We start from the raw sequence: 24591 nt of genomic DNA, 5'->3' as shown, positions 1-24591 counted from the left end.
ACCACTTAACTTTGATCCAGTCATATTAAATCTCTCCCAATTCCACTGGCAGTGATGATTTAATGAGAAAATAAATGTAAAGTACTCAGTAGAGTATCTGGCACATACTAAGCACTTAAAAACGACAGTTCACTATGTGTTCCAAGATTCTAGGCCTGTGGACAACATAATGGTCTATTTAGAAGTGCTTCATAACACTCTTACCCAGGGGCCTGGTGAACTCCTAATCAATTAAAACCCAGCTCAAGCACACCTCTCTGCAGCTTTCTTTGACCCACTCAAGCAATTCATTAATCCTCATTTATCTCATCATCATATAACTGGTTTTTACCCGTATGACTGCAATTATCATCTTTCGATCCAATTCTTCGTTTACATGTTTAAGTTCCCCACTAGAATGCGGTCCTCAAGCATAGTGACTGCTTCTTAGTCATCTTTGTATTTTCTACTGCCTGATATGGTAGATTTGTGATAAAAGCTTGTTGAAATTAATATCTCTTAATACAAAATGTAATTCACTTGAGGAAAAAAGCGCTAGGGTAGGATCAGAAGTGATTGGCTATCTCAACCTATTTGGAAAAGGTTAACCATTAAAAGAGTCACACTAGGCCCTACGGAGCAGAGCCAATTTCTTTTTTTAACACATAGGAGGTAATATGTGAATCCATGAAGAAAAGTTAATTGTTTTCCATTGCTAGTAAATATTTGCCTTTTGACTTTTTCCCCTTCTGTAAAAAAAAAAAAAACCAGATTTTTTAAAAAGTTGTTTCAACTTTTTGTTGAGAAATAACACCTAAACAGGAAACAAAGGGGCAATATCTATAAGTAAGTTTTGTGTAGAAATATTTCAGTATGAACAACATGAAGCAAACATTAGAAGCAAAATGTACCAAACTCCATAAATGGCTAGTTTACTTGCTTAATCTGTTAGAAATAAAATATGACTTACTGTGGTTACTATTAAACTGAACAGAACTAAAGTAAAAAGCAGATGGTAGTTTACAGAGTTCTTTGTCTTGAAACATTCAAACCTTAAAAAGAAAAAAGAGAGAGAAAGAAACTTGTTTTAGAATATATAACTAGGAAAACAAATAGAACACTGTTTTACCACTTGTATACTTGCCCCTGGGTCTAGTGATGCCCATCATTTCCTCTCAACCACACACTCATCTTAGAGAACCCACACTGCCTACAGCCTCCAAGAGGCTATGGGGACCAGGAGTAGATGCCTGACTTAAACTGGGCCAGTGAGAGGCTCTCTTCTGAAAATTTGGAGTTTGGAAGCCAGAGACTTAATCAAGTGTAGAGAATCAACATATAAAGCTGTGTGGACACAAGGTCTGATGCTTATATTTGGGCAACTAACTTGAAGTAGATGAGTGAGCAGAGAAGTGATCTGCAGGAAGAGAAAAAGAAAGCAGATACAAAGACTTGAAGCCATGTGGAGAGGAAGGAATAGATAAAACAGGGAGGGAGAGAGAAGTTGCCCTTCCAGTTCTGGTGAGCTGGACTTCCTGCTATGCCATATAATTCCCTCATGTCCTTATAGTAAATAAATCTCTCCTAAATCAACTGGCTTGGGTAGGTTTCCACATCTTGGAACTAATGATCCCTGACTAACGCACACTGTCACAGAAAATATCACTCTATTACAATTGTCTCTTTGCTTATCTGTCTCCCCAACTAGACTGTGAATTTTCTGTGTGCAGGCATAAAATCTTTTTTTCATATACCTAGTCACTAGGAAAGTCTGACACAGGAAACATTCAGTGAATAAGTAAATATGAACATATATTTGGCTATCAGCTAAGTATCCAACCTTTGAACCTATGTTTTGTATAAGCAGCAGGAGAGTTCTCTCAGTTTACTAATTAACAGGAATTGGACCCAACTCCTATTTCCCTATCTGTAAAGAAAGGTGGCTGGAAAGTAATGGCGATCATATATTGAAAAGAATCAGATAACCATCACATAAAGGATTCAGAGAAGTCTCAAGAATTAACACTAGAAAACAGAAGGTATATTTTAAAAGTTAAGTTTATTAAACTTGTAGTTCAATTTCCAACTGTGACACTTACTAACCGCATGACCTTAAGCAAGTCACCTAAGCATAAGCTCTGCTTATATTCTTAGATAAAATGGGGACAATACCTATTTATCTTGCACAACTGTGAGAATTTAGAGATGATTTCGTGTGCTGCCCAGCACAATTACAGGTACAAAGTAGAGAAATGTTATTATGGCATAATATATAAAATGTTTACCTAAATTTTTATATATTCATAACTCAAGGAAAGGCAAATTGTGTAAGTTAATCTTACTTAATTTAAGTAAGATTCTATCTAAATTGGCTATAAGGTTTTGAGATCAAACAAGTTCATAAACAATATTATTATAACTTCCCAGAAATTATACTCTACATTGAAATCACAGAAGTTACAATCTTCTACACTGTTACAATCTCCAAGTAATACCACTGGATTAGTTATATTACATAATTCCCTATGAAGCAAACAAGAATTTAAAAATGTATCAAGCATATGAATTTTAAACATAAATACTTACATGCAGTATACAAATATACAACAGCTGTAAATCATTGGGAGTTCATCCAATAGCTGTAAGAAACAAAGGTAACAGGACTTGAATATTGTAGAGCTGCAATTATGCGAATCCAAAATAAAACATCAGAATGATTAAGATGGTCACCTCTTATTATCTGATATCTTTTACTAATTCTCATATATTTATCATCATCTAATTTATTCTCAGTGTGTATATTTAGTTTATTGTTTTTGAACAAAGAAGCTTACCCACCCATCTGTCCTAATCTACACACCTAAGTAGGATGCCTGACTCACTGGTCAGCTTGGATCATTCAGTATCATAAACCATGATAACATGCCTCCAGGAAAGAATGATGTCCACCATCTACAGGTGATAGGTCTTATCGGTATTCTTTTGTGTTTTCCCCCCATCCTATAGCACCTAAGATAAATAAAATGTTCAGTCATATACATAAAAAGAGATAGAAATTGTTGGGGAAGTCAGTTAATCTAAGTGATGTCTAAGTATGTCTCTGAAAAATAATATTATTATTAGCAATAATAACAGCTATAGCTATTACATATTAAACTACAAGCTGGACACTAAGTGTCCAGCTACGTGTTGTGATAGGGTATTTCTAATACTTAAACCAATCCTATAGAATTTATTCACTAGATATGCATTTGATGAATTCTTTAATAATATATCTACTATGTGCCAGGCAACATGTTAGGGGCTGAGGATATGATAAAAACAACACATAATCACTGCCCTCAGGGAATTCACAGTCTAGTGAGGTAGAGGGAATGAAAAACATGTGATTAAATACACAGTAAAGATTCCAAAAAAGGGGGCACAAAGAAGCCAGAAAAGGGGGCACAAAAAAGCCAGGAAATGAAATGATGGCAGAGAAAGGCATTCTAGGAAGAAGGAAGAGAATTTATGCAAAGTGATACATTCTAGTAAATTATTGGAATGAAAATGACAGCATTTGTGCAAGGTCTTATGATTAAATGTGTCACATTTATTATTTTGTTTAATTTTCACAATTCTAAGGTAGGAACTATTATCTACATTCCAAGATGAGAACACTGAGGCTTACAAGGTTTAAGTAACTTTTTTTTTCCACATCTTTATTGGAGTATAATTGCCTTACAATGTTGTGTTAATTTCTGCTGTACAACAAAGTGAATCAGCTATATGTATACATATATACCCATATTCCCTCCCTCTTGAGCCTCTGAAGATCACATGCTAATATGCAACAGAGCCAGATTTTGAACGGACTCCTCTATATTATGTTGCCTCCAAAACCAATCATTTGAATCACCTTCAAACGTTCAAAAAAACTGGTATAATATCATGACTTACTGCAGGTAAATCTACCACCAGTTTTATGATATACAGAAGATTCCTTTATTTAAAGTTTTGAACCAGGATCTAACGACTTTACACTAAACACCTGGGTCTTTTGTGTTGCCACATAAATTTAAAAATTTTTTGTTCCAGTTCTGTGAAAATGCCACTGGTAATTTTTCTTTTTTTTCTTTCTTTTTTTTTTTTTGTGGTACGCGGGTCTCTCACCGTTGTGGCCCCTCCCGTTGTGGATCACAGGCTCCGGACGCGCAGGCTCAGCGGCCATGGCTCACGGGCCCAGCTGCTCCGCGGCATGTGGGATCCTCCCGGACTGGGGCACGAACCCGCGTCCCCCGCATCGGCAGGCGGACTCTCAACCACTGCGCCACCAGGGAAGCCCGCCACTGGTAATTTGACAGGGATTGCACTGAATCTATAGATTACCTTGGGTAGTACCGTCATTTCTAACAATATTGTTTCTTCCAATCCAAGAACATGGTATATCTTTCCATCTGTTTGTGTCGTTAGTTTCTTTCATCAGCATCTTATAGTTTTTGGAGTACAGGTCTTTTGCCTCCTTAGGTAGGTTTATTCCTAGGTATTTTATTCTTTTTGATGAGATGGTAAATGGGATTGCCTCCTTAATTTCTCTTTTTGATACTTCATTGTTAGTGTATAGATGTGCAACAGATTTCTGTATATTTATTTTGTATCCTTCAACTTTACCAAATTCACTGATGAGCTCTAACCGTTTTCTGATGTTGTTTTAGGATTTTCTATGTATAATATATCATGTCAACTGCAAACAGTCAACATGTGATTTTGAGGGGACACAATTCAGTCCACAGAAGTGTGGCAGTATGTTTCAAAATATAAATTTTATTATTATTCAAGTATGGTGAAGCCAACAGATCAGGAGATGATTGCCACTGAAAAGGAATTCCCTGGCGGTTAGGACTCCATGCTTCCACTACTGGGGGCCCAGGTTCGATCCCTGGTCCGGGAACTAAGATCCCGTAAGCCATGTGGCATGGCCAAAACAAATAAACAAGGAAGTAAACAAAATAGGAGGTAAAAATTAAGGGGGAACTTTACCCGTTAAAAAAAAAAAAAAAAAAAGATAGTGTGTTATTCACAGTTCCCAAAAGGAGGGGGCACGCCATGCAATGCAGGACAGCATAGGAAAGCACCAGGGTCAGTCAGGAGGCAGAAGGAGCAAGAGGAAAAGTGTGGGCAAGACCCTTTATTGCGGTTTCCTTAAGAAAGGCAAGGCAAGGGAGGGTAGTAAGCAGGTTTAGAACTGGCTACTTTGAATAACTTCAGGGGGCCCTGGGGTATAGGAGCTATCTTTAGTTATCTGGTACCTGGCTCTGGGGTGATTAGAGCAGAGGAATACTGCCTCCTGGAGTGTAAGATGTGGTTTAGAGAATGGGCCCTGGATTGGTTAGTTTGCATATGAAAGGCACAGACCAGGTTGAGTTGTTTGCTATATCTAAGAACTGGCTATCCCTGGGAGGGGCAGTCTCTTACTAATCAGCGAGGACCCAGATGCTAGAACGTCAAGAATACATAGGGGTAAAACAGGAATAAAGACACAGACCTACTAGAGAATGGACTTGAGGATATGGGGAGGGGGAAGGGTAAGCTGTGACAAAGCGAGAGAGAGGCATGGACATATATACACTACCAAACGTAAGGTAGATAGCTAGTGGGAAGCAGCCGCATAGCACAGGGAGATCAGCTCGGTGCTTTGTGACCACCTAGAGGGGTGGGATAGGGAAGGTGGGAGGGAGACGCAAGAGGGAGGAGATATGGGAACATATGTATATGTATAACTGATTCACTTTGTTGTAAAGCAGAAACTAACACACCATTGTAAAGCAATTATACTCTAATAAAGATGTAAAAAAAAAGAATACATAAGATAATATAGTTGTTATGAACTGAATGTGCTTGTGTCAGACACAAATTCATATGTTGAAGGTCTAACCCACAATCTGATGGTATTTGTAGATGGGTCCTTTGGGAGGTATTAGGGTTAGAGGAGGTCATGAGGGTAGGGCCCTCACGATGGGATTAATGCCCTTCTAAGAAGAGACACCAGAGAACTTGTGAGAAGGTAGCTGCCTGCTAGCCAGGAAGAGAGCTCTCACCAGACCTGACCATGCTGTTACCCTGATCTCGGACTTCCAGCCACCAAACTATGAAAAAAATAAATATCTACCGTTTAAGCCACCTACTCTATGGTATTTTGTTATGGCAGCCCGAGATGACCAATAAAGTAGTAAATATTTGGTACCAGATCAGGTACGTGTGGAGAGTGCTCTGAAGGGAAAAAACACGGATGCGGGATGACTAGCTAGGAGGTTACAGAAGTCAGACTAAGCAAAGTTGCTACTTGGATTAAGGTAAGAGAATTGGGAATAGACCTCGGTGAACAGACTTGAGAAATATTTAGGAAGTAAAATAAACAGAGATTTGTGATTGATTTGACATAAAGGTGAGGCAGAACAAACTCTCAAGGATGACTCCCAAGTTTCTTGCCTAAACACTTCAGTTGATGGTAAGCATAGTTTACTGAGATTGTGAAAACAGAGACAATTACAAGAACAATTTTCAACGTGTTGAGTTTGAGGTACCTGTGAGACAGCCAAGTGGAAATGTCAATCAGACAACTAGAAATACAGATCTGTAGCTGAGAAGAAAGGTCTGGACTCCAGATGTTGGCTGCTTTTCTGTTTATTTGTTTAAAGAAACTAAATTGAATTAAGCATATGTTAAAATGGCATGGATTTTAAAATCTGGTTAATATAAATACAAAAGTCTTATTTCAGAACCATAACTAGCAAAATTATGACTGGTAAAAGAACACAGAGTTCTAGAGTGGGGTGGGGTATGTGTTTGAAGATGAGTCTGGAGAGGTAGGCAGAGGCCAGACCACAAAGCCTGTGGTTTAAATTCATGCGCTTGAACTCTGGAAAGTATTAAAGAGGTTTAAAAAGTGACATGCCATCTGAAGAGCAAGGACTGTATTTATGCATCTCATCCCCAACACTCGCACAAAGCTTAGCAAACATTGCTAAAAGAATGAAAACAGGAAGAGTATTTCTATTCCAGCGTGACAAAAGGATAGGGGAGGCAGGGACACCAATTAGGAACCAGTTACAGGAATCTGGGATGGAGATGATGGATTAAGGCAGTGGCAGTGGAGACAGCTAGAGGTAGACGTATTTAAGAGTTATTACAGAAGTTGAAGCAAGAGTTATTACAGAAGTTGAATCAAGAGTTTGTAGAGGTGAAAAAAGTAGGAGAAATTAGAGATGAATCATGGGTTTTTGGTTTGGGCTTTGGGTGTAAGCTGGTTTCATTTACTGAGATAGGGAGCAAAGGAGAAAGAAGGGTAGTATTTATAATCAGAACATCTGCTGTTAACATTATAAAGTCTGACTTAGCTTACATTACCTAACATTTACGCTGTTTTCGTTTCTGTATTATAAATAAAGTTATAAGTGGGTTTTATTTTCTAGGATAAATATATTTATTTCTACTTGTGAGAAATACATGAATACATTCTTTTTTCTTACTAGCATTTTTTCCTAACATCAAACATATTACATGCTCAGTATAGAATACATAGAAAAACAGAAAGAAAAAACTAAGAAATTACCTTCAATTTTACCCTCCCTGTGATTATCAATAACTGTATATATCAGTTAGTGAAAGCAAAAAAGAATGAGTTGAATGAGTGAACAGATGAAAAGAAAATCTGGGCGAAGTCTCCTAAAAACTTAAAGTTCCTACCACCATCAACGCAAGGTAAAATCCTAAAACAGGTAAAGGCAACGAAAGAATACAAAACAAAATGTGGGTCCTAATCTTGTTCCTAACTTCTAGTCAGATCACTTTCCCTCTCTTGGGCTGTTCTTCCATTTATAAAATTTATAGATTTGGACTAAATTTCAAAAATCTCTCTTAATATTAAAGTTCTATGATTCTAAATTGTTCTTTGGTACCTTTTACCCCTTATGTGAAGGCCGTCTGCTCACTCCTGTTATCTCTACCCCTTCTCTAATGCTGTCCTCAATCTCACTCCCAAATGTATTGCTCTTGGCTGGCTGCCACAAGAATGTGACACATTAATCAAGAGAAAGGAGTTGGTAATAGCTTAAAATGTTGCCCTCCACAGGGGCACACATAATTTAACACTACTTACAGGAATGAATCACTAACAATGAATCAATGATGGTGGTTTCAAACATTCTGACTGACTGAAGAAAAAGGAAGGAAACTAACATTTATTAAACACTTATTTAATAGATCCTATTAAATAAGGATGTCCTTTCACATATGCCAATCAACTGATCCTCATAATACTCCTACAGGCATATTAGACCCATTAGACAGATGAAAAAACTAAGGCTCAGCAAGATTAAGTGGCATGTCTATGCTCAAATAGCCAGTAAACTGATAGAATAAGAACTGGAGGGGCTTCCCTGGTGGCGCAGTGGTTGAGAGTCCGCCTGCCGATGCAGGGGACACAGGTTCGTGCCCCGGTCTGGGAAGATCCCACATGCCGCGGAGTGGCTAGGCCCATGAGCCATGGCCGCTGAGCCTGTGCGTCTGGAGCCTGTGCTCCACAATTGGAGAGGCCACAACAGTGAGAGGCCCGCATAACGCAAATAAATAAATAAATAAATAACTGGAACCCATGCAGTAGCCACCCAGGAACAATAAATCTGATGAAAATACCATTCAAGCTCCAAATCATTCTGAAGACAGAACTCTTAATATATGCTTGTGCTCAGTTTAGGCAGGAATAAAAAACAGGCCTCCAATTTCCCTACAGCTACAACAAGCCAAGTTCAGGCTGGTGAAATGGTTCACGGACCACCAGAGGCAGGTAAGTGGCAACACTGCCATTTCTTACTTTGCTTCAATGATTGTGCGTAACAAATGATGGCCTAACACTGTTGAGTCAAATTTATCCTGAAAGGAGACAGGACAGGGAACCTGCAAGGGATATCCATGATCATGTTATGTTTAGATTAAAGAAATGGAGAAGCTATTTAAAGAAATCCTTCGATACTGATGATTCCCCCCTCCTCCTCAATCATTGGGAAAATGGGTCAAGTGTCATTTCTGCCACGTTAGGCAAGCACATAAAACCACCATCGTGTAGACCAAAGGGGGAATGAAATAAGGCATGTGTAAAATTTGTCCATGAAGTTGATAAAGCAGTATGATAATAATGATAAAGCAGAGTGTCAAAGATCTCAGGATCAAAGGCCATCTTGTCCATCCAAATGCTATGTTACCTTGGTGACAATCTTGCCAACTATTAAGTTTACATGCAAATCAAAGTGTGTCCCACCTCTGCTCAAAATACAGGTTAAAATAATGGTTCACAGGGGATAAATTCCACGAGGCTTTGATGCGCCTGTGGTTAGTTCCCCAAACCACATCTCCTGCCACTTAGTTCATTGCCTGCCTGCTCAATAATGTAACAAATGTTAGCTATTATTACTGGTAGAACTGTCACCATCATCACCACATCCTCCCCCTCCAAGGCTACAACCATAATGTACTACCTGCAGGGCTCTGAGAAGCCAAATGTACTCTCACAACTCTGTGTGTTCTAGTTGGCCTGGCAAATTCCTATTCATCTTTGACAATGCAGTTCAAACATGTGTCTGAGTCTTTTGTATGAAACCCCTTTTCTGACCTCCCCGCCCTAATAATCACTTTCTCTTTCCAATCACTGTATTCACTGGCATATTATCTTCATTCCTAGACCACAGATTCCTTGAAAGAAGGATTATATAATCTTTACCTATGCATAACTGTTACCCAGATACCAAAAAAATTTTATTGAACTAATGAAAGTGTTCGTCTAGCCTATGCTTGGGTACCTCCAGGGACAGAGGACTCCAGATCTTCTAAGGCAAGCCTTACTATGTATGGGCTCAGAAAAATTTTCCCCTATGTTGAGCAAGATGTCTCTTAGTCTTTAACCCCACTAGGACCACAAAGAATAAACCTGGTCCTCTTCGACGTGTCAACACTTAAATACTGATTTGTAAAACATTTATGTTGTGTTATATGCCAGACCCATGGGATAAGTAGAGGATACGCCAAGGTCAAGCAGAGAGAGTCCCTGCTCCTCGGGAACTCACATTCTGATAGAGAAGTCAGACACATAAATATACATAAAATAACACTGATAAGGGCAAGTAATAGTGATACATGGAGCATGATACAGAAGAACATATGAGGGGTACATATGCCACCCTGGGGCCATGGAAGGCCTAGAAGAGCTGCCACTCTGCCTGAGAGTTTAAAGGACAAACTAGAATGGAGAGAAAGCCTGGTGTGTACAGCTGAGTGGGGGTAACTGAACATGTCTTCTCTTCTTCAAGCTAAACATTCCCAGTTCCTTCCCCTAGTCAGGTATCATGACTAGATTTTTAATTCTTTCACCATTCTGGGGTCTCTCATTTGAATACATAGCCAGGTCAGGCCTTAGACCTGAATGCAATATTCCTGTCATGATCTGATCAGTGCACAGCAGGGGAGTCTATCCGCCCCTCCCCACCGCCCCGCCTCACTCAGATGCCTAGTCTTGCCCGACAGCTTGTCTCAGCACATTGATCCAGCTGTTTCCTCATGTATGGAAGAGACACACACTAACTTCCAGGGTAAACATTTTAGGACTAGTGGACAGCAAGAATGATCCTTGAGATTTTAAAATTTAAGTCTTAGGGCTTCCCTGGTGGCGCAGTGGTTGAGAGTCCGCCTGCCGACGCAGGGGACACGGGTTCGTGCCCCGGTCCGGGAGGATCCCACATGCCGCGGAGCGGCTGGGCCCGTGAGCCATGGCCGCTGAGCCTGCACGTCCGGAGCCTGGGCTCCACAACGGGAGAGGCCACAACAGTGAGAGGCCCGCGTACCACAAAACAAAATGAAAATAAAAATAAATAATAATAAAATTTAAGTCTTAGAAAACATGTGTTAAGGGAATGTCAGAGAATACTGCATGCACAGGATCAGACTAGAAGCTTTGTAAATTTTTCTGGTTATTTGTCACTGTATGAACCCCCCCCCACCAAACTCAGCAGCTTAAAATAGCAATATTTACTTTACTTCATTAATGTGTGTTTAAAGCAGGGTTGGGAAGGGAAGGCCCATCTCTACTTCACTCACTGTGAGCTGGGATAGCTCAAAGGCTGGGGACTGGAATCATCTACAGATTCACCCACTCAAATTTTTTGGCAGTTGATGCTGGCTGAAGTCTGGGGATTTCAGTGAGGTGTAGCAAGAATACCTACACGTGACTCTTCCAAGTGGCTTCTTTACAATATGGTGCTGGTATCTGAGGGTAAATGTCCCAGGAAGACTAGGCAGAAGCTGTACTGCTTTTTATGACTCAGTCTTGGATGTCATATAGCTTCAGGTCTACTATAGTCACAATCCTGCCCAGATTCAAGGGCAACAAACAAGAAATTCCACCTCTTGAGGAGAGTCAGTGTCACCTTGTAAGAAAAGCAGGTGGGATGGGATATATGGGTGTGAACATCTTTGGAAAATAAAATAATCTTGCCACATAAATAAAACTCAAAACTGAGTTAAATATCCCCAATAACAGGAGGCAGTCTGCTTTAGGACGAAGGGTATTCTGATTGGCTTATTAGCATTACTATTCCTCCAAATAAACTTTGGAGTCTTTTAAAGTCTCCTTTCTTTACAACAAACATAAACATGTACTGTCCTTATCATAAAAGTACTTCTTATTTATTGTAGAAAACTTGCTAAATATAGAAATGCAGAGAGAAAGAAATATAATTGCCTGTAACCCCATAAACCAGGGGTAACTACAATTTAATATTTCAATAGAACTCTTTAGTCATTCACTCGTGTGATTAATTAAATGTCCTTCCTTCCTCCCTTCCATGTATGCTTTTATCGTGCATATGTCAGCACTATTTTATATGCTAAGATAGAGCAGTATTTAAGAGAGGTGAGATACCTGCTCTCAAGTTTACATTCTAGTAGGGGAAAGTGCAAATAAGATAATTTCGAATAGCAATAAGTGCTATGAAAAACATAAAGTAAAAGAAATTCACGGAAGGGACTGCTTTACATAAAATGGTCAGAGGAAGCATGTCTGAATAGATGTCATTTGTATTGAAGAATCAGAAGGGACCAGACATGCAAAAATTTGCGATAAAAGTATTGCAGGCAGAGGAAATAGCAATTACAAAGGGCATGAGGTCTTGTCTGAAGAACAACAAGGCCAGTGTGGCTAGAATGTAGTGAACAATGCAAAGGAATTGTAAACACTGAAGCTGCAGAACTGGAGCCTGACTGGATCACGTAGGCCATGGTAAAGAATCCGGATTTCACTTTAATGCAAATGGATGCCTTGGAGAGTGGTTTTTATCTTTTTAAATTTTATCTATTTTTGGCTGCATTGGGTCTTCGTTGCTGCGGGAGGGCTTTCTCTAGTTATGGCGAGTGGGGGCTACTCTCTGTTGTGGTGCGTGGGCTTCTCCTTGCGGTGGCTTCTCTTGTTGTGGAGCACGGGCTCTAGGCGTGCGGGCTTCAGTAGCTTCAGCACGCAGGCTCAGCAGTTGTGGCTCGCAGGCTCTAGAGCACAGGGTCTGTGGCACACCGGCTTAGTTGCTCTGCGGCATGTGGGATCTTCCTGGACCAGGGAGGGCTCGAACCTGTGTCCCCTGCATTGGCAGGTGGATTCTTATCCACTGCACCACCAGGGAGGTCCCCCTTGGAGAGTTTTAAGCAGGAGAATGACATGACCTGATTTAAAGTTTCAAAGATCATCTTGGCTGATTGCAGAGGCAATGGCTGACTACTGCAGTAGTCAGGAAATGGGATGGTGATGCCTTACACTATGGTAGGAGTGGTAAAAACAGGGAGAGTAGGCAGATCCAGGTATATTTTAAAAGTAAAACCAGAAGAAGAGATTAAATGTGAGGGATGAGGGAAGGAAAGAAATCAGGGATGAGTCTAGGTTTTTGGCTTCAGCAAATGGGTGGGTGATGGCATCACAGGGGAACACCAGGAAGGAACAGGTATGGGAAAAGAAATAAAGAATTATATATTGCCCATATTAAAGGTTGAGATTTCTATGATATGTCAAACATACAATTGGATATACAAATCTAGAGCTAAAAGGTTAGGTCGGAGCTGAAGATAGATGTTTTGAATCATCAGTATATAGATCACATTCAAAGCCATGAGATTATATAAGATCACCTTGGAGAGAATACAGAGAAGGTAGCCCAGGACAAAAGAGTAGCCAGTGAGGTAAGGAAGAAAGCTAGGGGAATTTCCTTTTCCATAAACAAGGAAAACTGGGAAGCCAAGACAAATGTTTCATGAAGAAAAAAGCAAACAACATGTGGAATGCTACTGAGAGGTCAAATAAGAAGAATATAAAAATGTGTCTATTGGATCTGGCAAGATGAAGGTCACTGTTGACCTTGACAACAGCAGTTTCTGTGAAGTGAAGGGAAGAGATGCCTAACTGGGATGGGAGGGAAAGAGAGGGAGGTGAGTGGAGAGAGAGAGGAGATAATCAAATGGTTCTGATGTGGTAAGGAACTGAACAATGACTCAAGAGCTAGGGCTGGACACAAGGTCAATGGCGGAATAATTTTTAAAAGATAGGAACTGTTTAAGCATGTTTGATGCAGATGGCAGTGACTGAATGTAGTGACTTCCTAAAGACTGTGGTAGAGCAAGAGACTGCGGTGGGGTATGTAACTGCAGGAGTGAAGTCTTTGAGTAGGAGGGAGGGGGTAAGTTTAGAGCCCCGGGAAGGGGACACTGGCTTTGACAGGATTTGATACATTTCTTCCATAATAATAGGAGGAGGAAGGAGGTGATAGAAAGATGAGGGAGTTCTTGGCTGATTCTGTCTATATTCTCATGAAATACTGAAGAAGATATCAGCAAGGAGAATGGGCTATGAGGCAAAAGAGATGTAAAAAGAAATCTAAAGAAAGGAACAGGTGTGAAATAATGGTTCTGGGAAGTGAAATTATCCGGGAAATGTAATGGCACTGCCTTGTAGCATTGAGTGCTTATTTGCGATTTCTGTTCAATAATTTAAAAGTGAGATCATTTAACAAAGGGATGTAATTTCTATGAGCAATACTTCGCTACTCAGTTCAGGCACAGAATAGGCAGATAATTGAGCTGGATGTGGGCTGAATAATACTCAAAAAGCAAGGGGCAAGGGCTTTAAGGATATCTGTATGGGTGGCTAAGAGTTATAATTAATTTGGGGCCATAGGTTGCAAACTTTGTAAAAAGGGGAAAGAAGTGAGGCAAAATGTACTTCCTTCCAGTCTTTTCACTATTATTTATAAAATTGATACCATATTACATAAAGTTTTATGTCTCTATAACATTTTCCCATGTAAATAGTCTTCAAAATATTATTTTAATTTAGATATATCATAGTATATTTAACAATCTCCTTATGTTTTTTTTTTTTGGCCATGCTGCACAGCCTGTATGGGATCTTAGTTCCCTGACCAGGGACTGAAGCTGGGCCTCAGCACCAATGGACCGCCAGGGAATTCCCAAACAATCTTCCTATTGTTAAAACATTTAGATCATTTATAAGTCTTTATCACGTGTAATGCTGTGATAAACATCATTGTGAAAATCTTTTCTCTGTCTCTGATTACTTTCTTAGGAAGTATTCCTACGAGTGCAATTACTGGGTCAAAGGATATGTATATTGCTTTTCTGTTTAAAAGAAACTATTAAAACAATTCCAACCTACAGAAAAGTTAGAAGTACAATACAAATAATTTTCTTCTCCCTGAACCATATGAGTAAACTGCTGACATGAGGTTCCATTACTCCAAAGTACTTTAGTGTGTGTTTCCTTCAAGGATATTCACTCATTATATGCCTTGACCAAATGGGATTTACCACAGGAATGCAAGGTTGGTTCAACGTATGAAAATAAATCAACATACCAGACCTTACTAATATAATAAAGAAGAAAACCCACATGATCATCCCGAGATGCAGAAAAAACATTTAAAAATTCCAACACATTTTCTTGATAAAAACACTCAACAAACTAGGTAGGAATAGAAGGGAAGTTCCTCAGCCTAAAAAGGACTCTACATAAAGCTCCAGCTAACATTATAATTAATGGTGAAAAACTGAAAGCTTTCTTCCTAAGATCAGGAACAAAACAAGGATGTCTGCTCTCTCAACTTCTATTCAACAGTGTCCAGAATATAAATGAATGTATATGCAAAACAGAAACAGACTCACAAATATAGAAAACAAACTTGTGGTTACCAAAGAGGAGAGGAAGAGGGCTGGGACAAATCAGGGTATGGAATTAACAAACTACTATATATAAAATAGATAAACAACAAGGATATATTGCATAGCACAGGGAATTATAGCCATTATCTTGCAATAACTTATAATGGAGTATAACCTGCAAAAATACTGAATCATTATGCTGTATACCTGAAACTAAAATAATAATGTAAATCAACTATATTTCAATTTTAAAAACCCACTCTGCTAGAAGTTCTAGTCAGGGCAGTTAGGCAAGAAAAATAAGCATAAGGCATCCAATTGCTAAGGAAGAGGTAAAACTATATCTATTTGCATATGACATGATCTTTTACACACAAAAAACCCTAACAAATCTATATACACATACACATAAAACTGTAAGAGGTAAAAAACAAGTTCAGCAAGGATATAAGAGCAATATGCAAAAATCATTGGTATTTCTATACAACAGGCATGAGAAATCAGAAAGTGAAATTAAGAAAACAATTTCATTTACAATAGCATCAAAAAGAATACTTATAAATAACAAAAGAAGTCAAAACTATAAGACATCACTGAAAGGAATTAAAAAGACTTAAATAAGTGGGAAGACATCCTGTGTTCATAGATTGGAGGACTTAATATTAAGATGGCAATACTCTCCAAAGTATGGATTCAATGCAAGCCCTTTCAAAATCCCAGCTAACTTTTTGCAGAAATTGATAAGCTGATCCTAAAATTCATAAGGAAATTCAAGGGACCCAGAATAGATTAAACAGTTTTTAAAACAAAGAATAAATCTGGAGGATTCACAGCTCCCAATTTCAAAACTTACTACAAATCTACAGTAATCAAGGTACATATAGGTCAATGAAATACAACTGAGAGTTGAATTGAGCGTCAAGAAATAAACTCATACATTTATAATTGGTTGATTTTCGACAAGGGTGCCAAGACAATTCAATGAGGAAAGAACAGTTTTTTCAACAAATTGACTTGTGACAACTGGATATCCACATACAAAAGAATAAAGCTAGACCTGTACCTCACACCATATACAAAAATTAATTAAAAATGGACCAAAGACCTAAATGTAAGAGCTAAAACTATAAAGCTAACTTCTAAGTATGTTAGAAGAAAACACAGGTATAAATCTTCATAACCGTGGATTAGGCAATGGTTCCTTAGATACAACATCAAAAGCAAAAGCAACCAAAGAAAAAATAGATAAAATGAACTTCAGCAAAATTGAAAACTTTTTTTTGCTTCAAAGGATGCTATTAAGAAAGTGAAAAAACAGCCCACAGAATGAAAGAAAATATTAGAAAACCATATATTTGATAAGGGTCTAGTATTCAGAATATATATAGAACTCTTACCATGTAATGACAAAAAGGCAAATAACGCAATTTTAAAATAGGCAAAAGGATATGAATAGACATTTCTCCTAAGAAGGTAAACAAATGGTCAATATACACATGAAAAGATGCTTAAGATCACTTATTATTAGGGAAATGCAGGACAAAACCACAATGAGATACCACATCACACCCACTAGGATGGCTATAATCAAAGGGACAGACAATAACAAGTATTGGCAAGGATATGGAGAATTGCCAGCAGGAATGTAAAACGATGTAGTTGCTTAGAAAAACAGTCTAGCAGCTCCTCCAAAGGTTAAACATAGAGTCACCCTTTGACTTAGAAATTCCACTCCTAAGTATATACCTAAGAGAACTGAAAACGTACATCTACACAAAAACTTGTGTATGAATGTTGATGGCAGCATTATATATAAAGGCCAAAAACTCATAAACAACCCAAATATCCAGTAATAAATAAATGGATAAACAAAATGTGCTGTACCCAAACAATGGAATATTTCAGCCTAATTGAACCGAAAGGCCACATATCGTATGATCCATTGCTATGAAATGTCCAGAACAGGCAAATCCATGGAGAAAGAGTAGATTAGTGGTTGTCAAGGTAGAGGGATTAATGGGGAGCGACTGCTAATGGGAATGGGATTTCTCTTTGGAGCGATGAAAATATTCTGGAATTAGAGAGTGGTGATGGGTTCCATAATTCTGTGAGTATACTTAAAACAACTTGTATATTTTAAAAGGGTATATTTTATGATATTTAAAGAATATCTTCTTTAAAAGAAGATATTCACCTACATATTCACAATACTACCAACAAAATCAGGAAATTAACATTGATTTATTACTATCATGTAATCCTCAGACCCCATTTAAGTTTTTCTAAGTGTCACAATAATATCATAAGTATAAGCATACACACATACACATAAAAACACATACCACACACACACAGGATCCAGCCCAGAATTACACAGTGTATTTACTTCTCATATCTTTTTAGTCTCCTTCAATCTTGAACAGTTCCTCAATCTTTTAATTTTATGACCATGGATACTTTTGAAGACTACATGCCAGTTGTTTTGTAGAATGTCATTCAATTTGATTTTGCCTGATGTTTCCGTATGACTAGATTCAGATTATGCATCTTTGGCAAGAATACCAGAGAAGTGATGCTATGTTTTTGCCACTGCATCCTCCGGTGGCATACAATTTTGATTTGTCCCATTATGAAGATACTCATTCTGATTGCTTGATTAAGGTGGTGTCTGCTAGTCTCCTCCACTGTAACGTTACCCTTTTACCCTTTATAATTATTTTGTAATAATGTACTTTGAAACAATGTAAATTCAACATCAAACTTTTAATCTATCCACTTATTCATAATCACTTACTGTTTCATTTATTATATCATGTATTATGTTAGTTTGGACTCATGATTTCCCATTTTATTCAGTGGGTTGTGTCTTCAATGGATTTAATAACTTATAATCTGTTACTATCATTGCTTATTTTGATGCTCAAATTGTCTCAAATTTGAGAGAAGCCCTTCAAGTTGCCTTCAGTGTCCTTTTGACATCTTCCCATCATTCTTTTCTTTTTTTTTTTTTTTTTGTGGTACACGGGTCTCTCACAGCTGTGGCCTCTCCCATTGCAGAGCACAGTCTCCGGACGCGCAGGCTCAGCGGCCATGGCTCACGGGCCCAGCCGCTCCGCGGCATGTGGGATCCTCCCGGACCGGGTCATGAACCCGTGTTCCCTGCATCGGCAGGCGGACCCTCAACCACCGTGCCACCAGGGAAGCCCTCCCATCATTCTTTTATCATTTCCATTCCTTCTGGCACAAAAAGATGGTTCAGGCTCATATTGTCCTTTTTTTCTGCCCCAACCCTCAGAATCCAGCCAGATTCCTTTTAATGACGAACGATCTGGATGATAGGTATGCTCTTTGGTATTGGGGTTCCCGGCTCCTAAGTCCTCTCATGGACAGAGTCAGAGAATAGCATGGATGTGTGTGTGTGTGTGTATGTGTGCACAGAGAAATCTGCATGCATGCATGTGTGTGTGTGTGTGTGTGTGTGTGTATGTGGTGTGTGTATATCATTTATAAACTGTGAATGATTTTGGTCAAGTCAACTAGACTCTTTCAGCTCTAATACTAGAATTTATAAAACATGAGTAATAACTATCTAAGACAGTATATATGGAAGCATTCAATGATTGCTAGAGCTGGACAAATTCTAGTTATTTTTTAGTATGATAAAATGCAAAGCCTTATTTTCAGGGTTATTATTTAGCTGTTGCTCACTGGTATCACCATTCTGATTGCTGGTATTCTTGCCATACAGTTAAAAATTTTTGAATATCATTCCTGTCATTTCTTCAAACACATTCTAGCTTTATCACTGTTCTAGCTTTATCACTGTTGTCAGATACACCACCATTGTAATGACTCCCTGCTTCTGTTTATGTCATAATGCAAGTGCAGTATGTCATTTCACCTTTCACTACCTAAAAAGTTTCAACTAAATTCTTTCAGATTCTGTTTAAATGTCTTTAACGATTATAGATTCTTCTAAGCTCCACTGTGTTGCCATAGCGTATTTGTACTTCTTTAAAAATAATTTCCAGGGCTTCCCTGGTCGCAGTGGTTGAGAGTCCGCCTGCCAAAGCAGGGAACACGGGTTCGTGCCCCGGTCCGGGAAGATCGATCCCACATGCCGCGGAGCGGCTGGGCCCGTGAGCCATGGCCGCTGAACCTGCGCATCCGTAGCCTGTGCTCCGCAACGGGAGAGACCACAACAGTGAGAGGCCCGCGTACCGCAAAAAATAAATAAATAAATAAATAATTTCCATATTATATCACTGTTTATAAGTCTTCTTTCCCAGCCAGAGAGTGTAAGAAATGTGTTCTATGCTCGATTAAGTCAGACCAGTGTCTTATTCATTTGTGTATTCTCCATGTCAAGCATGGCATGCACAAGGAACATGACACCTTATTATAAATATGTGTTGAATAGTAAAATCAATTCTAAGAATTAATTCTTACATTTTAGTGTAGCTGTAATTAATAATTCCTAGACTACTGTATAAACAGATCCTTCCAGAAGAGCGCTATCCAACACAGTAGGCACTAGCCTTATGTGGCTATTGAGCACTTGAAATAAACCTAATCCTAACTGAGATACATTGCAAGTGTGAAACATACACCCAGTTTCAGGCTGTGAAACATTTCATTACTAAATTTTTATACTGATTACATGTTGAAGTAACACTTTGGATATACTGTGTTAAATAAAATATGTTATTAAAATTAATTTCACCTATTTCTTCTTAATGTGGCTTTTTAAGATGTGGCTACTGGAGATTTTTAATTATATACGTCATTCACATTATATTTCTACTGGACAGTGCTATTCTAGAAGTTTCTGGGCTAGTGATGGGGAACAAAGAGGTTAAAAGATTGAGGACTAGCTATGTGGCCCCCTTAGAGCAAAGACAGTAAATAAAAATCCTTGCATAGCTCTAAAACCTTGCTATTAAAGGGACCAGACCATTCAAGTGGATGCCACAAGAGAGACATAAGGGGATGTGGGCAGCCAAGAATAAGAATACATTACTTTGGTGAACTGATTTTATCTTCTTAAGATGTCTCCATGAGACTCTACTTTCTAATCCTGCTCCAAAGTCATACATGCCTGCACAGAGGTGGTCAAAAACCCATTCTGCTCTCGCTTGTTTTCTCTATGGACACTTATTGGCTTGCCCCTTCACTTACTCAACCTGGATCCTTTGGCCTGAAGTAAAAAACTCCAGGGATTACAAATTCCATCTTTTTTTCTTCTTGCCTCAATATCATCCTCTAGTAATGTGCTCTTTCCTCAAATTTGAAGTGTCTCTGGATTAAGAGAAATAAGCATTTAAGTCAATTTTGTCATTACTGACCTGCATTTCATATTTCAGAGTCATGTGGAAGCACCAGGATCCCATTCCTACCACTGAAATTAAAACAAACAAATAAAAAAAAAACAATTAGCATGAAATTCTTTGGGGGTGGCCAGAGTGACTTGAGAAGACAGTAAGACATTTCAAAGCACTGAGTTTTAGAACAAATTTATGAAATCTTGTGGCAGGATACAGCAGACCCTGCTTAAGCTCTATCTATAACTGATGAAATTTTGGTACAGAAATAAACAAGTTCTCGTAAATTTCCTCCACTAAGTGATTTATTAGATTAATAAATATTCTCCATTTTTTTGCATAAAATGTATTACAGATGCTCAGGGTAAGCTTTAACGATCATAGCTTGTTAGCTACTCTTCAGTACTTCCTTTGGATTAGCTAGTTCTAATCCAAATAGCTGAGGTGGATGCTTAATAAGAGCCAGTCACTTCTGTTTGTTCCTAGACTTGTTAATGCCACTGTGTTTAGTTATCAGAAGTATGACTGCAAAAAGAGAGCTACTGTTTCTACAAAAACTGTTTAAAATGTTTAAAACAGACTCAATAGAATTGAGTTGCTAATAAAAATTGCTGTTGAATTAGCTGTGGATAAGATATCTATTATAGATCGGGAAAAACAGTAAATATCTAAAGATTCTGTATTCATGTCTCAAAGTTCTTTCCAAGTGCCTCCATTTTAAACAAACTGTTTTCATTTTAGGGTTTAAAATATTTTGTTTGTTTTTCAATGCAAGAAAGACTAAGTAGAACTATAATTAGGGTCCCATATTCAAAGGCCACGCCCTACATTGAATCATTGTCAAAGATTATACAACTGTTTGTTAATTAAAATAAAACTTGAAGGTGGGTATACATTTTTTTCAATATAATTATAGCTTTGACTCTTTAAAAGTTAACGGACTAAATATCACTCCCTATCACATCTGATAACACAGTTTCTACTATGATTAAGTTTAGTTCAACAAGCCTTTACTGAATGCCTCCTATTTGCCAAATTCAACTACAGATGCTGAGGTACAAAGATAAGATCCAGTCATTGGCCTTAATGAAGTTTATAAGCTAATGGAGGAGACAGGCAGATAAATAGAAGATGCCAGTATGTGGAGATATGATAAAAAAAAAGATATGTATAGAGTACTATAGGAGCACAGAAGAGGGGACTTATGAAAGAAGTCAGAGAAAGCAAAAATGACGTCAGAGGAGTTAGCCTCAAGGATGTAAGAGTCAGCCCAACAAACATGGTAAATGTGGATGTTACCAAATCATTTGTATGAAGCCACTTGAGAAAAATTTCAAACCCTTTGTTACTCTTGCTTTTTAAAAAAAATCATTATAGACATTATCACATTATTTACTGCTCAAAATGAGATGAGAGAAGTCAAGAGTTATTGCACTCATCTTACTAAAGAAATGAGGAAGTAGATGGTTGCTGTCTTTTTTCCAAAGGAGAAATTAGAAGGTGCAAAGTAGAATAAATTAATGGAAGGAGGGAAAAAAAACAAACCCTGTGAGTTATTTAAAGTCACATAATATACTATAAAGTAAAAAAATTAAAATGAGGTGGATGACTATTCATCCTGAAAGGTAGACTGGCCACTAAATCATGTCTCACTCAACAACTGTTTTTATCCAAACCTTTCCAAATGTCCTCTTGTTACTGTTTATTATATCGCATTAAAAGTCTGATTTTTAAAAAATCTCTACAGTTTATTTCCTTTCAACACTCCATTTAGAATGCAAAGAAATGTAATAGAAGAACATCACCTTTCTCCATGCACTATTTTATATTTTGCCACTTTAAAGAAAACTACCAATTTTTGCTAAAATTTATTAGCTTTACTGATGTAATTCACAAACTGCAGAGTTAAAGTACACAATTCAATTGTTTTTAATATTTTCACAGAGTTGTGCAACCGTTATCATTATTAGAACATTTTCATGACCCCAAAGACAAACCCCAGGCCTATTAGCAGTCACCCCTATTTCTCTTCAAACCTCCTCCCTCCTCAGCCCTAGACAACCATTAATCTATCTTCTGTCCCTAAAGATTTGTCTGTTCTGGACTTTTCATATAAGTGGAATCATACAATATGAAGTCTTTTCTGTCTGGTTTCTTTCATTTAGCATATTTTCAAGGTTCATTCATATTACAGCATGTATCAATAATACCTTCCTTTTATGGATGAATAACATGTCATTGTATGAACATGCTACATTTTATTTATCTATTCACCAGTTGATGGACATTGCTAAGGACTGCACCTTTGTGTTCCCTCCAAATTCACATGTTGAAGCCCTGACCCCCAATGTGACAGTAGTTGGGCATGGTGCCTTTGAGAAATAAACAGGTTTAGATGAGGTCAAGAGAGTAGGGCCCCCATAATGGGATTAGGGTCCTTATATGAAGAAGAGACAGAATTTCACTCTCTCTCCCCACCTACATGAAATAAGGATAGGCCACATGAGGGCACAGGGAGAAGGTGGCCCTCTGCAAGCCAAGAAGAGGGCTCTCACCAGGAACGGAATTAGTCAGCACCTTAATCTTGGACTTCCAGAACTGTGAGAAATAAAGTCTATTGTTCAAGTCTATGGTATTTTGTTATGGCAGTCTGAGCTAACTAAGAGACATTTAGGCTTTTTCTACATTTTGGCTATTATTAATAATGCTGCTGTGAGAATTCATGTATAAGTTTTTGTGCAGAAGTATGTTTTCATTTCTCTTGGGTATATACTGAGGATGGAATTTCTGGGTCATATGGAAACTCTATGTTTAGCATTCTGAAGAACCGTGTAAGTGTTTTTCAAAGTGGCTGCACTATTTTATACTCCCATTAGCAATATATGAATTTCTCCACATCCTCCCTATACTAGTTGTTGGTTGTCTTTCTGATTACCATCCTAATGGATTGAAGTGGTATTGTGGTTTTGATTGGCATTGCCCTAGTGATTACCCCATTCCCTTCTTTTTTTCTTATTAAATGTTCCACATTTCAGATTTGTCTCACTGTGTGTGTGTGTGTGTGTTTAATGGATTTTATGTTTTAGAGCAGTTTTAGATTCATGGCAAAATTGAGCAGAAGGTACAAAGATTTTCCATATAACCTCCACTCCCACACACACACATAGTCTCCCCCAGTATCAACATGCCCCACCACAGTGGTACATTTCTTATTACAATTGATGAACCCATATTGATACATCATTATGACTCAAAGTCCATATTTCATATTACAGTTCACTCTTGAGTATAGAGAAATTTATAATGACATGTATCCACCATTATAATATCATACAGAATAGTTTCATTGCCCTGAAAATCCTATGTGCCCTGTCATTTCAACTCTCCCTCTCCCCTAACCCCTAGTAAACACTGATCTTTCAAAGTGGCTGTGCCATTCTTCATTCCCACCAGCAATGAATGAGAGTTCCTGTTGCTCCACAACCTCATTCCCTCTTCAACAGATATTTACTGGGCTCTTAACAAAGTTCCAAGCATTTCCACTAGGATAAAGGAGTGAACAAGAGAGATATGTTTCCTGTCTTAAGAACTTTTAGCAAGCCACTAAAAATATGAGAGGGGCCATTTCAAAGCTATGCAAAGGGGTTACTACCTTGCAAAGCGGTTACTACCTTGTCTAGGGAGTCAGAAGAGGGCTATCAGGGGAAGTAACACATAAGCTAGGACATAAAAATAAACTGAGTTAACCAGGTGAAAAGAATTTTTTTAAATGAGATCATCCTACGTAGAAGGATCATCTAACATAGAGGCAAGGTAGTGCATTCAAAGAAGTAAAGGAGCTTGGCTTAGACCATGAACACTTGCATCCAGTGAGAAGACTGGCATGATTTGTAGGCAGGAGACTGAGAAGAGCCTGGTATTGGCATGCTACCAAACTTTTTCAAGGTTACAACAGAATACAGATGTGTTCGGATACACATTTATTTTGATCCATTTGACTGACCACACTGGGGAAAGAGTGTACAAGGGCTTTGGAATCAGACCTAAACTA

The 24591-nt window shown here is 38.2% G+C and overlaps 1 protein-coding gene across 5 annotated transcripts in view; it reads right to left on the bottom strand.

The window, feature by feature from the left end:
- Positions 1-24591, bottom strand: part of ACER3 (alkaline ceramidase 3) — a 180857-nt gene that overhangs the window by 66375 nt on the left and 89891 nt on the right. For 2 of the 5 annotated variants that reach the window (XM_027083472.1, XM_027083474.1), the window contains exons 3-5: positions 20565-20617; positions 2566-2618; positions 950-1031 (exon numbers count right to left, since the gene is read on the bottom strand). In XM_027083472.1, coding sequence (XP_026939273.1) covers positions 950-1031; positions 2566-2618; positions 20565-20617 — 188 coding nt within the window. Of the gene's footprint in view, positions 1-949; positions 1032-2565; positions 2619-6542; positions 6660-20564; positions 20618-24591 lie in introns of those variants that run through there. The other 3 variants (XM_027083473.1, XM_027083476.1, XM_027083477.1) reach the window with 2 other exon arrangements.

Source organism: Aethalodelphis obliquidens, unplaced genomic scaffold (genome assembly GCF_003676395.1).
Source record: "Aethalodelphis obliquidens isolate GAN/ISIS:26980383/991018 unplaced genomic scaffold, ASM367639v1 scaffold50, whole genome shotgun sequence".
NCBI lineage: Eukaryota > Metazoa > Chordata > Mammalia > Artiodactyla > Delphinidae > Aethalodelphis > Aethalodelphis obliquidens.
This window is presented reverse-complemented; position numbering and strand designations above follow the sequence as displayed.